The sequence below is a fragment of the Salvelinus namaycush genome, chromosome 5 (genome assembly GCF_016432855.1).
Source record: "Salvelinus namaycush isolate Seneca chromosome 5, SaNama_1.0, whole genome shotgun sequence".
Taxonomy (NCBI): Eukaryota; Metazoa; Chordata; class Actinopteri; order Salmoniformes; family Salmonidae; genus Salvelinus; species Salvelinus namaycush.
Genome location: NC_052311.1, coordinates 38000536 through 38020807, shown reverse-complemented (window position 1 = coordinate 38020807; position 20272 = coordinate 38000536). Strand labels below are relative to the sequence as shown.

Sequence of the window (20272 nt, the reverse complement as noted above, 5' to 3'; positions counted from 1 at the left end):
CAAAAATAGGTTTTAAGAAATGTTTGCAAATGTATAAAAAAAAAAAACTGTAGTATTACATTTACACTCTCCAGAAATGTGCAATCAGGTTCAAGTCTGGGCTCTGGCTGGGCCGCTCAAGGACATTCAGAGACCTGTCCCGAAGCCACTCCTGCAGTGTGTTGGTTGTGTGCTTAGAGTCGTTGTTCTGTTGGAAGGTGAACCTTTGCCCCAGTCTGAGGTCCTGAGCGCTCTGGAGCAGGTTTCCATCAAGGGTCTCTCTGTACTTTGCTCCATTCATCTTTGCCTCGATCCTGACTAGTCTCCCAGTCCCTGCCACTGAAAAATATCCCCACAGCATAAGGCTGCCACAACCATGTTTTACCTTAGGGACGTTGCCAGGTTTCCTCCAGATGTGACATTTAGCATTCAGGCCAAACAATTCAATATTGGTTTCATCGGACCAGTTAATCTTGTTTCTCATGGTCTGAGAGTCCTTTAGGTGCCTTTTGGCAAACTCCAAGCGGGCTGTCATGTGCCTTTTACTGAGGAGTGCCTTCTGTCTGGCCACTCTACCATAAAGGCCTGATTGGTGGAGTGCTGCAAAGATGGTTGCCCTTCTGGAAGGTTCTCCCATTTCCACACAGGAACTCTGGAGCTCTGTCAGAGTGACTATCGGGTTCTTCGTCACCTCCCTAAGCAAGGCCCTTCTCCACCAATTGCTCAGTTTGGCCGAGTGGCCAGCTCTAGGAAGAGTCTGAGTGGTTATAAACTTCTTCCATTAAGAATGATGGAGGCCACTGTCTTCTTGGGGACCTTCAATGCTGCAGAAATATTTTGGTACCCTACCCCAGATCTGTGCCTCGACACAATCCTGTCTCGGAGCTCTACGGACAATTCCTTCGACCTCATGGCTTGGTTTTTGCTCTGACATGCATTGTTGACTGTGGGAACTTATATAGACAGGTGTGTGCCTTTCCAAATGATGTCCAATCAATTTAGTTTACCACAGGTGGATTCCCATCAAGTTGTAGAATTATCTCTGATCAATGGAAACAGCAAAATATGTTGTCTTATTGCAAAGGGTCTGCATACTTATGTAAGTAAGGTATGTCTGTTTTTTATTTTTAATACATTTGCAAACATTTCTAAAAACCTGTTTTCGATTGTCATTGTGTGGTATTGTCTGTAGATTGATGAGGAGAAAATGTATTTAATCAATTTTTGAATAAGGCTGTAACGTAAAAACATGTGGAAAATGGGAAGGGGTCTGAATACTTTCCGAATGCACTGTAAATGGGGCGGCAGGTAGGCTAGTGGTTAGAGCGTTGGGCCAGTAACAGAAAGGTTGCTGGATCGAATCCCCGAGCTGACAAGATACAAATCTGTCGTTCTGCCCCTGAAAAAGGCAGTTAACCCACTGTTCCCCGGTAGGCCGTCATTGTAAATAAGAATTTGTTCTTAACTGACTTGCCTAGTTAAATAAAGGTTAGAAACTGCCTTAATGTTGCTGTACCCCAGGGATCCTCAATAAATACAAATGCAAATGGATAGACAAACATTCAAGTGTGAACACATACACATGCAGTTGTACACACATATCGACACTCACCAGAAATGTTGGTGGTGATCTCAGTTAGGGCGGTCTGGCCGAAGCCCTTGGTTGTGCGGGCACGGACAGAAATCAGATATGTGGTGCCAGGGTGAAGGTTGGAGAACATGTGATAGGTCTCATTCCTCAGCTTCGACACTGTTCTCCTAGGTCCTGGCACATTGATGCCTGGGTCAGACGACTCAATGCTCTGATAGCTGATCTGTGGACAGATAAGAAAAAGACACCAGAATGATTCATATAGCAATTATTTCTAAGAGCATGAGTTATTTACTTTGTGGAGCAACTACCTTTTAACTTTTGTTCAATTGATTTTCTCTGAGGATTCACATCTGACTTTGAAAATTGTGCTGCTGCTCTAAGTCAATGTACTGATTGGCAATGTTGCTTTTCAAATCAAATTGCATTAATCACGTGCTTAGTAAACAACAGGAAAATAGAGAAATAACAGAAAAGTAAAGTTATAAAAAAAAAAAGTAAAGTTATAATAAAAAGTAAAGTTATAATAATATATAAGTATATAACTTGGCTATATACTGAGTCGATGTGCAGGGGTACAAGGTAATTGAGGTAGACATGTACATATAACTAGAAATAAAGTGACGGAAATAGTAGCAGCAGCATATGTGATCCAGTCCAGTGTAATGCTGTTATTTTTTCATGAAAGTGGAATCATTATCAAACCGTTATTGTTTTGTGTGTTTACAGATTTCCCAACCTGCGGGTTGCACAATGACAAGATGTAATGATTTTGTCTGGCTTGCTCATCCATTCATAATGGTCAAGCCTGAAGGACATTCATGCTAATGTGGAAATGGGTTCTGTGTGAAATATTGATGCTGTTGGAAGCAATTTTTTCCCCACCCAGTCAAACTGTCTTATGGGATCCACCCATGTCAGAGATTAATGTAAAAACTGGGAAAGTTAAATAACACAGACACGCCTTGCTTCCCACTGACTTGAACCAAACTATTGACTATGCAGATTATTTTAAGAGCACGATATGCCCATGCAGGCGTGGTAACTGTGAAGACAGCCAATGACTGTACACAGTACACACAGAGACCTATGTGTTCCTCATAAAAAAGCCAACATAAAAGCCGATAATAGCCTTCAGAAAGAGCAAAGAGGACCAAGGAGGGGCTTGTGAGGCTGGAGTCATGGCGATCGATGGGCTCAGGGAGACTGGTCAAAGCTTTAATGGGGGAGAAATGAAGAGGATTCCTTCTGTGGCTGTGTCTAAATCTCTCTTTGTCAGCTCAGAGAGATCAGGAAGCTACAGGGAGAAAATCCATCCACTTTATATGTCAAACCACAAATCCCATTTAATAATATCCTCCTTGAGATGACATTGAAAGAGAGAGGGCTGGGTGAAGGCTTGAGGTTGGTATAGGTAATACTGTAATGAGCCCCTACCATAGGTGAAGAGAAAAGGGTGAAAGCAAGACTAACGTTACCAATTGTGTGTTTTCATCTGCGACCTACTCCAAAATTAGCATGAATAAATTAGTTCTAATAAATGAGGGTGAAAAATGTGATGATGCATGGCAGTGCTAGAGTATATGCTGATCAATATTTTTCTTAACTTCTCTTGGTGACAATGTGTGACAATACAGAGTCGGATGCAAGATGCAAGCAACGATGGTTTAATGAATACAGTTTACAGCAGCAACAGGACAGACAGACTGTACTCAGACGGAATCCGACCCAGGGACTAGGGCGCATAACCCGATGATAGCGTGCTGAGAAATCCAGGGGAATGTGTCCGGATGGGTAGGAAGGAGCACAGAAGATAATCCACACAAGGGCGCCGAGAGAAAGAGCCCAGACACACGACACAACCTCAGGGAAGTAACAATGATCTGACAACAAGAAACACTGGTTACAGAACATATAAAGGGAAGATAAGTGATTCCAGCTGGCGCAGACAATCAGGCCGAGATTGGGAACCACGCCCACACAAACACGAGAGAGAGAGAGAGAGAGAGAGAGAGAGAGAGAGAGAGAGAGAGAGAGAGAGAGAGAGAGAGAGAGAGAGAGAGAGAGAGAGAGAGAGAGAGAGAGGCAGTGGATTCATGAACCGTGACAATACCCCCCCCCCCCTAGGAACGCCTCTTGGCGTTCCCAGGCGAATCTACCTGTCGATTGAAATCATCGATAAGGGAGTGATCCAGAATGTCCCTAGCAGGTACCCAACTTCTCTCCTCCGGACCGTAACCCTCCCAGTCCACCAGGTACTGGATACCGCGTCCCCTCCTTCTAGAGTCCAAAATGCGATTGACAGAAAAGGTGGGTTCCCCATCAACAAGTCGTGGCGGCGGGGGAACCGGGACCGGCGGGTTAATGCGTGCCTGAAACACAGGTTTTATTTTAGACACATGAAAGGTAGGATGAATTCTCCTATACGCCGGAGGAAGCTTGAGCCGGACCGCCACCGGACTAATGATCCTGGTGACTTTGAACGGGCCGATAAATTTGGGGGCAAGCTTGTTCGAAACGGATCGGAGTGGAATGTTCTTAGTAGAAAGCCACACTCCTTGGCCAACGACGTATACCGGAGGCTTCGACCGGCGGCGATCGGCCTTAGCCTTGGTGCGCGCCCCCACCCGGAGAAGAGTCTCACGGGCTCTGCTCCATGCGTGACGGCACCTCTGGATGAAAGCGTGAGCGGAGGGAACAGTGACCTCGGACTCCGTACTGGGAAAGATAGGTGGCTGGTAACCTAAACTACACTCAAACGGAGAGAGACCCGTGGCTGCCACTGGCAACGAATTGTGAGCGTACTCAACCATAGAGAGTTGTTGACTCCAGGAAGAGGGATTCTTAGAAACCAAACATCGCAACACTCTCTCCAAATCTTGGTTGGCCCTCTCCGTTTGACCGTTGCTCTGGGGATGAAACCCTGAAGACAGACTGACACTCGCTCCCAGTAACCTACAAAACTCTTGCCAAAACTTGGACACAAATTGGGGCCCCCTGTCAGAAACTACGTCCATAGGCAGGCCATGTAAGCGAAAGACGTGATCCACGACAGTTACCGCTGTCTCCTTGGCAGATGGTAATTTAGGCAAGGGAATAAAATGAGCCGCCTTCGAGAACCGGTCCACCACGGTCAAAACAACCGTCTTGCCCTGGGAGGTCGGGAGGGCGGTAACAAAATCTAGCGCGATGTGGGACCAGGGTCTCGAAGGGACCGACAGCGGTTGGAGTAACCCATCTGGAGGTCGATTAGAAGTCTTCCCAGTGGCACAAACCGAGCAAGCCAAGACAAAACTGTGAATGTCACGAGCCATCAGTGGCCACCAAAAGCGTTGCTTAACCAAAAAGCTAGTGCGGCTGACTCCTGGATGACACGCTACGTTGGAGCAATGCCCCCACCGAATAACATCGGACCGACACCCCTCCGGCACAAACAACCGATTAGGCGGGCAACCGGGCGGAGGCTTTACCCCTTCTAAGGCCGTTTTGACCCTCGATTCAACCTCCCATGTGAGTGTGGAGACCACGAGGGTCCCGGGTAGGATGCACTCGGGAGTGGATGGGCGTTCGGAATGGTCAAAAATGCGAGAAAGGGAATCGGGTTTGACATTTTTGGAGCCCGGGCGATACGAGAGAGAGAAGTCAAAACGTCCGAAAAAGAGTGCCCACCGCGCCTGCCTGGAGTTGAGTCGCTTGGCGGTTCTGATATATTCCAAATTTTTGTGATCGGTCCAAACTATAAAAGGTACCCCCGAACCCTCTAACCAATGGCGCCACTCCTCCAGTGCTAACTTCACTGCCAACAACTCTCTGTTGCCAATGTCGTAGTTGCGTTCCGCAGGTGATAACCGATGGGACAGGAACGCGCAAGGGTGCATCTTGTCGTCAGAAGAGGAACGTTGGGAAAGTACCGCACCTACCCCCACCTCTGAAGCGTCCACCTCCACCACGAACTGACGCGAGGAATCGGGAGCTATGAGGATGGGGGCCGAAACAAAGCGGCTCTTAAGTTTGACGAATGCAGCCTCGGCTGTATCGGACCACCTGAACGTCACTCTGGGGGAGGTTAAGGCGGTAAGAGGAGCGACTATCTGGCTAAAGTTGCGAACGAAACGCCGGTAGAAATTGGCGAATCCCAGAAACCTCTGTAGGGCCTTACGGGAATCTGGGCTTGGCCAATCCACCACAGCCTTAACCTTGTCAGGATCCATGTGAATACCTTCAGTCGAGACGATGTAACCTAGGAATGGAACGGATTGTGCATGAAAAATGCATTTCTCCGCCTTGACAAAAAGTCCATTCTCCAACAACCTCTGAAGCACTCGTCTGACGTGCTGAACGTGTTCCTGGAGAGAAGAAGAAAAAATCAGTATGTCATCCAGGTAAACATATATGAACTGATCAATCATATCTCTCAGCACGTCATTGACGAGTGCCTGGAAAACCGCCGGGGAGTTGGATAGCCCAAAAGGCATGACCAAATATTCGAAGTGCCCTCTGGGGGTGTTAAACGCGGTCTTCTATTCATCCCCCTTCCTTATGCGAACCAAATGATATGCATTACGTAAATCCAACTTAGTGAACACGGATGCTCCCTGTAACCTTTCAAAGGCTGAGGACATCAACGGTAAGGGATAGGTATTCTTCACTGTGATGTTATTCAACCCACGGTAATCAATGCAAGGACGCAGAGATCCGTCCTTCTTCCCCACAAAGAAGAACCCCGCCCCCGCTGGAGAAGAGGAAGGACGAATGAATCCAGAGGCCAGAGAATCAGAGATGTATCTCTCCATAGCCTCCCTCTCAGGAACAGAGAGTGAATATAACCTGCCTTTAGGCGGAGACTCACCTGGCAATAATTCTATTGCACAGTCATAGGGACGATGCGGAGGAAGAGAAGCAGCACGGGACTTGCTGAACACCTCCTTCAGGTCGAGGTATTCAACGGGCACGTTAGACAAATCCACTGCCTCCTCTAGAAACACAGAATCAGACACAGATGAACAAGCAGACACTAAACAGGACTCAAGACACTTGTTACTCCACATGGATATAGAGTTATGACCCCAGTCAACTCTGGGGTTGTGTTGGGTGAGCCAAGGGTGGCCGAGAACTAATGGTGCAAGGGGTGAATTCATGAGTAGAAATGATAGTGTCTCAGTGTGATTGCCAGAAGTGATGAGTGTGATAGGTTCAGTGGTGTGAGAAATGTTGGTGAGTTCTTGACCATTGAGAGCGTTGACGGATATCTTGTGCGTGAGTGAGGTGATAGGAATCTGGAGTTTGTGAGCGAGCTTGAAGTCCATAAAATTACCCTCTGCTCCTGAGTCCAGTAAGGCTTGGGTGTCGTGCGTGTGGGTGGCCCATCTTAGTCTTACCGGGAGGAGAGTAGATGATGAGGTCTTCTCTGTGGTGACACCACCCGATAGTAGCCTCATACTTACTACCGGGCCTGATCTTTTACCGGGCAGGAGTGGATAAAGTGGCCCGCTCTACCACAGTAGAGACAGAGTCCTTGGGATCTCCGCCTCTCCCTCTCTTCCCGGGAGAGGCGAGCTCTCCCCAGCTGCATGGGTTCGTGAGCGGAGGCTGAACTGGCCGTGTTCCCGCCGCTGGCATGCCAGCCCTCCGTGTCGTTATACGGTCTGTTAGGGCATGCTCGGCGGCCAATACGACTCAGACGAGCGTCGACCCTCAAGGCTAGTTCCACTAGTCCATTTAAACTCCTGGGAAGGTCCAGAACATAAATCTCCTTCTGGATCCGGTCCTCCAGTCCATGCAGGAACATGTCCCACTGCGCCTCCTCGTTCCACTGACACTCTGCGGCCAGAGTGCGGAATTGGATGGAGTATTCCGATACTGAACGGTCTCCTTGGCGAAGGTCAGCGAGTAGTCTGGCCGCCTCCCTACCCGCCACGGCCCGATCGAAAACCCTTCTCATCTCCTCGGAGAGTGTCTGGAAAGAGGTGCAGCATGGGTCCTGGTTCGCCCACACCGCCGTTCCCCAAAGAGCCGCTTTGCCTGATAGCAGTGTGAGTACGAATGCTACCTTAGACTGTTCACGGTTGAAGGTCCGTGGCTGCAACAAGAAATGCATGGAACATCTCGTAAGAAAAGCTCTGCAATAGTCAGGATCACCTGAATAACCCTCTGGTGTCGGTAGCCGTGGCTCTAGCTGGGAATCCGGCTCTGGCGGGGCGGGTTGAACTGCCGGTGTAGGTGGCGCAGCGAGACCCCTCAGATGTTGTAATTGTTGGGTCAGCTGGGATACCTGCGTCGCAAGGGCTTGTACTGCCCGACCTGTGCTGGAGATGTTCTCCTCTTGTTGATCCATTCTCGTGATACTGCGGGAAATGAATTCGGTCAGACTCGTTGAACTCGCTGCATCCATGGTGAGGTCAGATCATTCTGTGACAATACAGAGTCGGATGCAAGATGCAAGCAACGATGGTTTAATGAATACAGTTTACAGCAGCAACAGGACAGACAGACTGTACTCAGACGGAATCCGACCCAGGGACTAGGGCGCATAACCCGATGATAGCGTGCTGAGAAATCCAGGGGAATGTGTCCGGATGGGTAGGAAGGAGCACAGAAGATAATCCACACAAGGGCGCCGAGAGAAAGAGCCCAGACACACGACACAACCTCAGGGAAGTAACAATGATCTGACAACAAGAAACACTGGTTACAGAACATATAAAGGGAAGATAAGTGATTCCAGCTGGCGCAGACAATCAGGCCGAGATTGGGAACCACGCCCACACAAACACGGGAGAGGGAGAGAGGGAGAGAGGGAGAGAGGGAGAGAGGGAGAGAGGGAGAGAGGGAGAGAGAGAGAGAGAGAGAGAGAGAGAGAGAGGCAGTGGATTCATGAACCGTGACACAATGTGCCAGACTATTTGCTAGCTCTAAATGTACTGTTAGATGAGCGGAGAAAAACAGAGAGCGCTATGAGGATGGACTATGAGCGTGTAAAAAAATGCCATACACAGCCACACATATAGAGAGGCTGATATGTACTGTAGCTTCTGCCTGTATTCTTAACGTCAAACAGCTGTGTTGTGTCTATTACGTCAATTAACAGCCACCTGTAAAATATAGCTAATGTTCTGTCCTTGTTTCTAACTCTCTTTTTGAAAAGTTCTGTGACATTTCTCTCCTAGAACTTACCTGTGCTAATCAATGCCTGTGACACTGCTCTTGTTGACCTATACTACACCAATCAATGCCTACAAACTCTAATAGGATATGAGGGTCAGGAGTGTGAACCTGAGAATTTTGGGAGGAGATCTTTAGAGGAAGATGATTGGAGGGCATCGAGCAGAGTGGGAAGCATCCTTACCTCATACTGGGTGATGAGACCATTGGGTTCCACTGGCTCCTCCCACTTGAGGAAGATCATGTCTTCCAGGGGGGTGAAGGTCAGCGATTCAGGGGTGATGCCACCGGGAACTATGGGAAACAAGCAACAGGTCTGGAAATTGAAGCAGTAAAATCATGGCAAGTATCTCATAATGTCAATATCATATTCAGTGGTCAATGTCACTGAGTCTCTCTTACAATGTTAGCCTTAGAACTGAGAATTCTGCATCATGTAGGACATAAAGGACTATATTTTGTGTCAGAGTCAGAGAGTGTACAAGCAAAGAGAAAACGAGATGATTGATGGATATAAAACCACTGAAGTAGAGTAATCACTATAGTAAATATCAAGTACTTACAATCAATTCAGATCGATCAGGTTCATACTATCATCATGAGGGTGAGGTTCATATTACATGATATAAATAAAATACATTTATTTGAGTACTGAGTCTGACAGTGACATGAAGACTACTGTAGCTCTGCTGGAGTCGCTTTTATTGATAACTTTGACACCTTCTGGAAACAGAAGACACTCTTCAGGAATGATGGCGTCCATCCAAATCATCTTGTCTCCTGGACTCCGTCCACACATTTCAAGGTTGCATTTAAACAATGACTGGTAAATGATCCAAGACCAGATCAGTTAATCCCTACCATTGTGACAATGAGTCATCACAACGCTAAATCAAATGTACATGATCTTAAGGGCATATGCAAACACAATGTAAGTCATTTAATGTATGTACCCCTAATTGCACCGAATACATCTGTTCATCCTACAGCTATTGTAAGCAGTAATCATGAGCCTATAAACCAGAGTTACTTTTAGCACTGTGGCGGTGTGCAATAGTAGGAAGACCTCAGCTCCAATGTAAATAACATGGGTAAGTCTACCTCTGATAAGCTTCCCAGTAAAGCATTAAAAACAATCAGGCAACACAGAAAAGTGCTAAAAATAGCCCATTTTAACATATGTAGCCTAAGAAACCAGGTCCATGAAGTCAATAACTTGCTTGTAAACAGATGACATTCATATTCTGACTATCTCTGAAACTCACTTAGATGATAGTGGTAGCAATACATGGTTATAACATCTACCGAAAAGACAGAAATGCCAATGGAGGCGGTGTTGCAGTTTATATTCAGAACCACATTCCTGTAAAGCTTGGAGACGATCTAATGTTAAATACTGTTGAAGTAATAGGGCTATAGGTTCATCTGCCTCACCTAAAGCCCATTCTTGTGGTAAGCTGCTATAGACCACCAAGTGCTAACAGTCAGTATCTGGATAATGGGTGTGAAATGCTTGAAATTGTATGTGATATCAACAGATAAGTATTTTTTCTGGGTGATTTAAATATTGACTTGCTATCATCAAGATGCCCACTCAGGAAAAAACTTCAAACTGTAACCAGTGCCTGCAACCTGGATCAGGTTGTCAGTCACCCTACCAGGGTAGTTACAAACAGCACAGGAATTAAAGCAACAACATGTATTGATCACATTTTTACTAACGCTGCAGATATTGCTTCAAAGCAGTATCCAAATCCATAGAATGAAGTGATCACAATATAATAGCCATATCTAGGAAAACCAAATTTCCAAAGTCTTGGCCTAATATAGTGTATAAGAGGTCATATAACAAGTTTTGTAGTGATTCATATGTTGATGATGTAAAGAATATTTGCTGGTCTGTGGTGTGTAATGAGGAGCAACCACACGCTGCACTTGACACATTTATGAAACTACTTATTCCAGTTACTAATAAGCATGCAACTATTAAGAAAATGACTGTAAAAACTGTTAAATCCCCTTGGATTGATGAGGAATTAAAACATTGTATGGTTGAGAGGGATGAGGCAAAAGGTATGGCAATTAAGTCTGGCAGCCCAACTGATTGGCAAACGTACCGCAAATTAAGAAATCAATCACTAAACAAAATTAAAATTAAAATAATCTACACTATGAAGCAAAGATAAATGATATAAAGAATGATAGTAAAAAGCCTTAAATGAAATTTTGGGGAAAAAAGCCAAGGCGGCTCCTTCATTCGTTGAATCAGATGGCTCATTCATCACAAAGCCAACTGATATTGCAAACTACATTAATGACTTTTTCATTGGCAAGATAAGCAAACTTAGGGATGACATGCTAGCAACAAACGCTGACACTACACATCCAAGTATATTGGACCAAATCATGAAATTTACGAATTCCGTAAAGTCAGTGTGGAAGAGGTGAAAAAATTATTGTTGGCTATCAACAATGGAAAATTACTGAGGATAATAGCAGACGATATTGGCACTCCTATTTGCCACATCTTCAATGTAAGCCTACTAGAGAGCGTGTGCCCTCAGGCCTGGAGGGAAGCTAAAGTCATTCCACTACCCAAGAATAGTAAAGCCCCCTTTACTGGCTCAAATAGCTGACCAATCAGCCTGTTACCAACGCTTAGTAAACTTCTGGAAAAAAATTGTGTTTGACCAGATACAATGCGATTTTACAGTAAACAAATTGACAACAGAATTTCAGCATGCTTATAGGGAAGGACACTCAACAAGCACAGCACTTACACAAATGACTGATGATTGGCTGAGAGAAATTGATGATACAATTATTGTGGAGGCTGTCTTGTTAGACTTCAGTGCAGCTTTTGACATTATTGATCATAGTCTGCTGCTGGAAAACTTTTGTGTTATGGCTTTATACCCTCGGCTATAATGTGGATAAATAGTTATCTGTCTAACAGAACACAAAGGGTGTTCATTAATGGAAGCCTCTCCAACATAATCCAACTAGAATCAGGAATTCCCCAGGGCAGCTGTCTAGGCCCCTTACTTTTTTCAATCTTTACTAACGACATGCCACTGACTGAATAAAGCCAGAGTTTCTATGTACGTGGATGACTCAACACTATTCACATCAGCTACTACAGCAACTGAAATGACTGCAACACTTAACAAAGAGCTGCAGTTAGTTTCAGAGTGGGTTAGAAATGTCAATCTCTCCTGGCTGAAAGTGGAGGAGATATTGACTTCATCACTACTTACTACATAGAGCCATGACTTAATAGAACTATCCCCATCAAGTAATTGATGCAAGCGGTAAAATTACATTTAAAAAACAGATTAAAAAACACCTTATGGAACAGCGAGGACTGTGAAGCAACACAAACATTGGCACAGACACATGCATACACACACACACACACACACACACACACTATACATACACATGGATTTAGTACTGTAGATATGTGGTAATGGTGGAGTAGGGGCCTGAGGGCACACATTGTGTTGTGAAATCTGTGAATGTATTGTAATGTTTTAAAATTGTATAAACTGCCTTAATTTTGCTGAAGCCCAGGAAGTGTAGCTGCTGCTTTGGCAGCTAATGGAATCCATAATAAATACAAATATAATTATTGTACTATAGTGGACAGGGCATTTCTATTGTACCATGAGTCTTATGCCTTCAAAATATCAAAATACCTCAGTGAAATAGTGGTGATTAAATGCATCCTCAGCTGATGGCCAGTGATGACATTCCTTAGTATAAATGCTGAATGCTGTTAAAACTCTGTCTGGCCTGGACACCAGGGGAAGCCTGGCCTAGACACATCCCTATAAAAACAATGCTAACTGTTTTTATAGTATCCTCTGTGCGCTGTGGTTTTCTATTCCAGACCACAATCCCCATTAGTCTCTCTCCCTCTCTTTTTCTCTCATTCTCATTCGCTCTCTCACACACTTTTTTTCTTTCTCCCTTTGGTGTGAAAACAGTGCGTTTGTTTAGTTTCTTTTTATTGGAAAAATATATTTGTCCTTCAGCCAGGCATCTGCAATGCACAGTTGGCTGCCTTGGCTCAAAGGGAATATATTGAGAGATATGGGGGAAAATCCGTTCTCTCTGGCTTCATTTTCATTTGAGAAATGAGATGCATCCTTTGGTATGCTGATGCAGCCTCTTGGCGATGGTGTCAATGCTTTTATTCTAGTCTACTGAGGCACAACCGCATGGGACAGGAGACGAACCATGATAGTTATGAATCCTTTCAATCACACTGTAGCTACTGATGTTGACTGACCCCGTGTTATCAATCCCAACTGTATAGATAGCTAGATTTTTTTCCCATTTTAACAGCATTATTTTGTTAATTTGTTAACACAAATATGAATTTAGAGCAGAGATAATACCCTCCGGAGAAAGGTTTTGGATGACTCCCTAGGTACTTCCGGTTATTTTGGTCTCACAGATGTTTCACCACAACCTAAACAGACAGACACCAAAGTGATCCCTGAACAGTCTGTCACTAAAACAGCCAAGTGTTTCTTACAGGTCTCTGGGAAGCAGGGATTGAGAAGGTAGACAGCCATGTGAGGAGGTTGGAAAGCAGCCAATTAGGGCACTCTAACACAAGACGGTTCCTATCATTCTACTTCCTATGAATATGTGCCCTGTATGTATCAGTTCCTTTTTATGTCTCAAACATTCTCCCATGTTATTCTGGTTTCTCTGAATATGTACCCTGTATGAGCTCCTACGTACAGTATATGTCTCCAACATTCTCCCATCACTTACTGTCCTCTTCAGTCTGGAAGGTGACTTCCCGACCCTCCTTCTTGCCCTCAGGGTTGGCGAGCGCCAAACGGACCTGGATGGAGTGGTAGGCTGGCAGGTCGCGCAGGGTGAAGCGTGAGGCATTGTGCTCAACCGCCAGGCACTCACGCACAGTAGTGTTGTGCCCACCGCCACCCCCTGCGGTGGCATAGCGGTAGCACAGGGACACAGAGTAGGTGTGGCAGCGGGTCAAGTTGTAGGCCAGTGTCTCCCACTGCAGGGTCAGCTGCCTGGACTGGATCTCTGAGGCTGTGAGACTTCGCAAGGCCCGTGTGGGTTCTAACAGAGAGGGAAGGCAGGAGGAAGGGAGGGAAGGATGAGAGAGAAGGTAATGTTATCAACTAGGTCCAGGTCTTCTTTTGAAAAACATGTTTTATCTCAAGAGACTAACCTGGTTAAATAAAACTTAAATAAAAACTGTTTAAACACAGTGTAAATTACAAAATCCGCCAGTTATCTTTATTGCTGGGTCATTTTGGATAGGCTGCATGTTTTTAGTAGTCACCCAGTTACTTCTGGTCACTGCTGGGTTTGGGGCCAACACTGTTTCTTTTGACTCAAGCAGAGAGAACTAAAGCCTTGTCTTTCTATTCCTCCCTCGGCAGAGACAGATAGAGGGATACAGAGGTACTGAGAAGCCTCTGTGACTTCAAGCACAAGCCAGTCAGTGTTGCAGTAAGAGATACAGGCTACAGGGGTGAGCCAAGGACAATCTCAGGCAACACACTACCAATGGAGGCATTTGTCACAGCCCATTATTGATGCCTTTTTGTCAAACAGTATTCCACATAATGTATTGTATTGCTTTGTTCTTTTAATAGGGATTCGTAACTAATGGCGGAGGAGAGTGAGAGTGACAGAGGAGATATGGAGCGGAGGGCCCAGCAGTGAGAAGAGTAAGGTTATACCAGCCAACGTCTTCATTCCTGCACTGACTATCACACTCAAAGGGATTCTTCTCTTACTGCAGCTATTTGTGCTGAGAACTAAAACAATGAAGCTAATGCATCGATAAGCGATGGAAGCTTAAAGGAACAAAGGCAGTAATCAAAGGAGATGGATTTGAAAGGTGTTCTCTCTAAATATGCAAGACACATACGAGCACAAACAGGCACATGCACACACACTAACTCACCACTCAAAAAGTCATCTCTTCCTTGCGGATATTTATCTCTTTATCCCTTTCTATTCATTATATCTCTCCCTGAAGTGTATCCATTTATCCCACCTATTCATTATCTTTCTCACTGAAGCAACATTTCATGAGACTGGCAATCTATACTTAAGCCTCTCCACAGTCACCTGTTTACTTTCCAATTATTTTTTTTTGCATTTCGGTCTAGAAGGAAGCATGACCACTGCATTGTTCTGAACATCAGTTTGTGATAGCAGAAAAATATGTGGGCTGGGTAATCAAGATTTGGTACATTAGACGCGGCAGGAAATGTTTGAACAATTGTTCAATTTGATTGAGGATTGTCTTTATGGTGTAATTGATAGTCTGCACAGTCTCAAAGCTAAATAAAGAGGGGCTTTAAACTGACAAACTGATGAAAAAAAAACACAGAAGAGGCCACAGTGTGCCCATTGTGGATTTTCATCAAATTTGACTTTTGTGCCACCACCCTTCCCCTTGCCCGGTCTATTTGCCTGCATACCACGCTCGACTGTGTGCAACGCACTCTCCCTGGCAGCCTTCGGAGAGGGGTTGCAGTATCCCCAACATTGCCCAGAGCGACATGCTTATTCCTCACGGTATAGAAGTGAGAGGAAAGGAAGGGGAGAGCTTCTGGTTTATTACCCCCAGTAATACTGATCCATGGGATTAACTGTGGACAGGGTTGTCCTTGGCCTGGGTTGGTGCTAAGCTGTGGAGGGAGTCTGTGGAGACTTAACCACAGGAGAGATGGTAGATGAAGGAGGAGTGAAGCAAGATGCAGTCACTGACAGAGAGGCCTGACATGATGGGCGAGGAAGACGAGCTGTGAAAGGCATTAGCACTCTCTGTAATGTTCCTAATTTTGGTCGGGCACCGGCATGAAGCCCCTCGCTCGGCATAGAGGTTTGGTGGCAGGGGGCTCTCCAGAAGGCTCAGTGACCCAGAAGCAGGATGAAGCCTATTAACGTGGTTTGGAAATAACTTGTCTCCTCTGTGATTTACTTGAGGGGCTTAGAGCTACGATAATGCAGCCCTGCTGATAATCACAGTGATGGCTCATCAAGCACACCTGGCTGGCCATCAGAGGCGGGCGGAGACCATGTCCATATTCACGGCCATTAGTTTTACACCACTCACAGGAGGTCCGGGCTCCACTATATAGGTCAGAGCAAGCCAGGTAGAGAGGAGTTGTTCACACGGAACAGCAGAACATACCCAGTCCATGGCAACACTCTTTTTTGGAGAAGAAATTCACTTTAGTCAGAATAACACCCAGAGGGTCCAAGCCTCCCATCTGTTCACTCTGGTAACTAGCACACTCCCAGAGATCCCCACTGTGACAAGACCATATATTTCCTTATACTTAGACCTACGCAGCCCAACAAAGGTGAGGAGGATCATAATGCAATGATGAAGTGTGGGGTCAGTGTGGCTTCTGGACCAGATGGTCTGGGGGAAAGGGGTCAAAGGAACTCAAGGGTGTCCAGGTGGTGATTAGAGACTCATGGAAGGTGGACCTGGTGATGGATGAGGAGTATGTGAAGGTGTGTGAATCAACCTAACCCAACCTAACCCTTATGTTGTGAAAACAACAGATTGGGAAATTACAGGGCAAGAGGTCAGGCTTTGATATCTGGGTATGCAAATGATCTGGAGGAAAAAAACATGACAGACAGGATACAATGGTGCCACTAAAATACACTGCTCAAAAAAATAAAGGGAACACTTAAACAACACAATGTAACTCCAAGTCAATCACACTTCTGTGAAATCAAACTGTCCACTTAGGAAGCAACACTGATTGACAATACATTTCACATGCTGTTGTGCAAATGGAATAGACAAAAGGTGGAAATTATAGGCAATTAGCAAGACACCCCCAATAAAGGAGTGATTCTGCAGGTGGTGACCACAGACCACTTCTCTTCCTATGCTTCCTGGCTGATGTTTTGGTCACTTTTGAATGCTGGCGGTGCTCTCACTCTAGTGGTAGCATGAGACGGAGTCTACAACCCACACAAGTGGCTCAGGTAGTGCAGCTCATCCAGGATGGCACATCAATGCGAGCTGTGGCAAGAAGGTTTGCTGTGTCTGTCAGCGTAGTGTCCAGAGCATGGAGGCGCTACCAGGAGACAGGCCAGTACATCAGGAGACGTGGAGGAGGCCGTAGGAGGGCAACAACCCAGCAGCAGGACCGCTACCTCCGCCTTTGTGCAAGGAGGAGCACTGCCAGAGCCCTGCAAATGACCTCCAGCAGGCCACAAATGTGCCACTTGTGTGGGTTGTAGACTCCGTCTCATGCTACCACTAGAGTGAAAGCACCGCCAGCATTCAAAAGTGACCAAAACATCAGACAGGAAGCATAGGAACTGAGAAGTGGTCTGTGGTCACCACCTGCAGAACCACTCCTTTATTGGGGGTGTCTAGCTAATTGCCTATAATTTCCACCTTTTGTCTATTCCATTTGCACAACAGCATGTGAAATTTATTGTCAATCATTCTAACGGCAGTCTAAGTCGTCCTCCTCCTCAGACGAAGAGAGGCGAGAAGGATCTGAGGACCAATGTGCAGCGTGGTAATTTTCCATATTTTAATTAACACAAAACAAGACACTATACAAAATGACAAAACAAACTAACCGTCACAGTCCTAGCTGGTGCAGACAAAACACAAAGACAGGAAACAACCACCCACAATCCCCAACACAAAACAAGCCACCTATATATGATTCTCAATCAGGGAGAATCAACGATTGACAGCTGTCTCTGATTGAGAACCATATTAGGCTGGACACAGAAACAGACTAACTAGACACACAACATAGAATTCCCACCCAGCTCACGTCCTGACCAACACTAAACAAGCAAAACACATAAGAACTCTGGTCAGGACGTTACAATCAGTGTTGCTTCCTAAGTGGACAGTTTGATTTCACAGAAGTGTGATTGACTTGGAGTTACATTGTGTTGTTTAAGTGTTCCCTTTATTTTTTTGAGCAGTGTACATTTACATTAGAACAGTGTGTGCATCCTCTCTCACTTCACAACTATAACATTCCCTCTCCTCTTTCCCTGTCTATCTCTTTCAAAATATAAAAACATTTTCCTTATGTATCTCTACTTCCTCTCATTTATATTTTTTTCTGTGCTTTTGAGTGAGAGCTGGCTCTGGGCTCTCTATTTTACTGTCTGTGGCTATTGGGAAAAGGGAGTGTTCTTATTGTGTCATCAGAGAGAGGACATGGAGGCTATGTTTGGTGGAACAGGGGGGGGGGGGGTGTGAGAGATGGTTTGTGGTGGGAAGAGATCGCTGTGCATATTAAAGACTGATGTCTGTAGAAGACATGGGACAAATGCCCACAGGAAATAGGCATGAATTTTGTGGTTGAGTGTCCGTGCGTGTGTGTGTGTGTGTGTGTGTATGTGCGTGTATGTTAGTTGTCTTCTTCCAGCACAAATTATATTTTTACAAAGACAACCTCTCAATCTCACAGAGGGGTATCAGTCTGGAATACAATTTTGCCACATTATCGTCACAGTCCATGGTCTGTTATTCCACTTTTCAAATTCAACAATATAATGAGCAATTACTCTGAGATTAAATAAAGTCTGAGCATCTAGCTGTTGCGCATCTGTACTTTGAATAGTCTGAAGAAATATTCTCCCTAAAATGACCAAAAAATATGAGGAGAGTTTCTGAGGTTTCGGAGGTAAAATCCACAGAGGAAGCAAACAGCTTGTAGAGTGATACCTCTCCCTCTATTTATCAAGACTAGAAACATACCAAGACCAAGAAAACTAGAATGATCTTACAATAAAAAATTGCAAATCATTTCAAAAAGTATGTGGCTTTAAAAGTATGATATGGTATGGTAAGATTTTATCAAGGATTTGCAAGTGGTTTTAATAACATGTATTACCAAAATATTCTGTGTTACCAAACACTGCCAACTATGAGAATGTCACATACTGTACAAGCTTATCTAGACCTTGTCACACCGCCCAGACCCTCACCTGCACACTTAGTCCTGCTGACGAGGGGTGGTCCAGGTGGTCCGGTGCCGCCCTCTCCGGGCCGGCTCAGCAACACACTAATGTGATACTCTGTGTCTGGGTCCAGGTGCCACAGCTTGTAGGTGACCATGTTGACCCCATGGACCTCGGACCAAGGTGATTGGCTGGCCCGGTACTCAATCTCCTTCCTGATAATAGGGCCATCTCCCAGGATGGAGTTGGTGTTGAGCTGGATGATCAGATATGTGGAGCCCGCTCGCAGCAGCTGTGGGGGCGCGATAGGGGAGGGAGGAACTGTGGGAAGAAGACAGGGTAGGAGGCTGTGAGTTTATTTAAATGTTATTATTGCTTCTATACACTGTAGCTGTATTTCTTCCATCCATTATGTGACGATGATTATGTTGGTCGGAAGTGGTTGAACTGCATTCCACTGTACTTAAAAGTACTATATACTATTGCTAATCAGTCTTATTACAACATGCTTATCAGTTTTTTTCATCCTTTTACTCTAAATAGGCCTTCTTTTACTACATCCATAACCTTCAGGTTTAAAAGAAAATGTTTATTATTTTTTTATTTCACCTTTACTTAATAACAAGGTAGGCCAGTTGAGAACAAGTTCTCATTAACAACTGCGACCTGGCCATGTAAAGGTGGTTCTCCTCCTCTTCAACCGAAAAGGAGGAGTAGTGATGGAACCAAGGCGCAGCGGGTTGTGAACACATCATTTATTTACAGAAAGACGAAAAAACACGAACTTCACTATAACTAACAAAACAACAAACGGAGTAGACAGACCTGGACGACGAACTTACATTAAACACGAAGAACGCACGAACAGGGAAAAATAGACTACACAAAATGACGATGTACAAAACAAACCGAACAGTCCCGTATGGTGCGACAAACACTGACACAGGAGACAACCACCCACAACGAACACTGTGAAACAACCTACCTAAATATGACTCTCAATTAGAGGAACGCCAAACACCTGCCTCTAATTAAGAGCCATACCAGGCAACCCCTAAACCAACATAGAAACAGAAAACATAGAATGCCCACCCAAACTCACGTCCTGACCAACTAACACATACAACAAACTAACAGAAATAGGTCAGGAACGTGACATAACCCCCCCCTTAAGGTGCGAACTCCGGGCGCACCAGCACAAAGTCTAGGGGAGGGTCTGGGTGGGCATCTGACCACGGTGGTGGCTCAGGCTCAGGGCGAGGTCCCCACCCCACCATAGTCAATCCCAGCTTACATCTCCCCCTACAAATGACCACCCTCATATTACACCCACTTAATCTTTTGGGTAACATCGAGACAAGGGGCAGCACCGGGATAGAGGGATAGCTCAGGACAGAGGGATAGCTCAGGACAGAGGGATAGCTCAGGATAGAGGGGCAACTCCGGACTGAAAGGCAGCTCCGGACAGAGAGACAGCTCTGGACTGAGGGGCAGTTCTGGACAAATAGCCGCTCTGGGCTGAGGGACAGCTCATGACTGGCTGACGGCTCTGGACGCTCATGGCTGGCT

At 45.4% G+C, this 20272-nt stretch overlaps 1 protein-coding gene across 1 annotated transcript in view; it reads right to left on the bottom strand.

The window, feature by feature from the left end:
- LOC120047098 (receptor-type tyrosine-protein phosphatase U-like) overlaps positions 1-20272 on the bottom strand; it is a 281387-nt gene that overhangs the window by 129784 nt on the left and 131331 nt on the right. The window contains exons 7-10 of the mRNA XM_038992639.1: positions 18731-19024; positions 13520-13837; positions 8916-9025; positions 1592-1793 (exon numbers count right to left, since the gene is read on the bottom strand). Coding sequence (XP_038848567.1) covers positions 1592-1793; positions 8916-9025; positions 13520-13837; positions 18731-19024 — 924 coding nt within the window. The remainder of the gene's footprint in view (positions 1-1591; positions 1794-8915; positions 9026-13519; positions 13838-18730; positions 19025-20272) is intronic.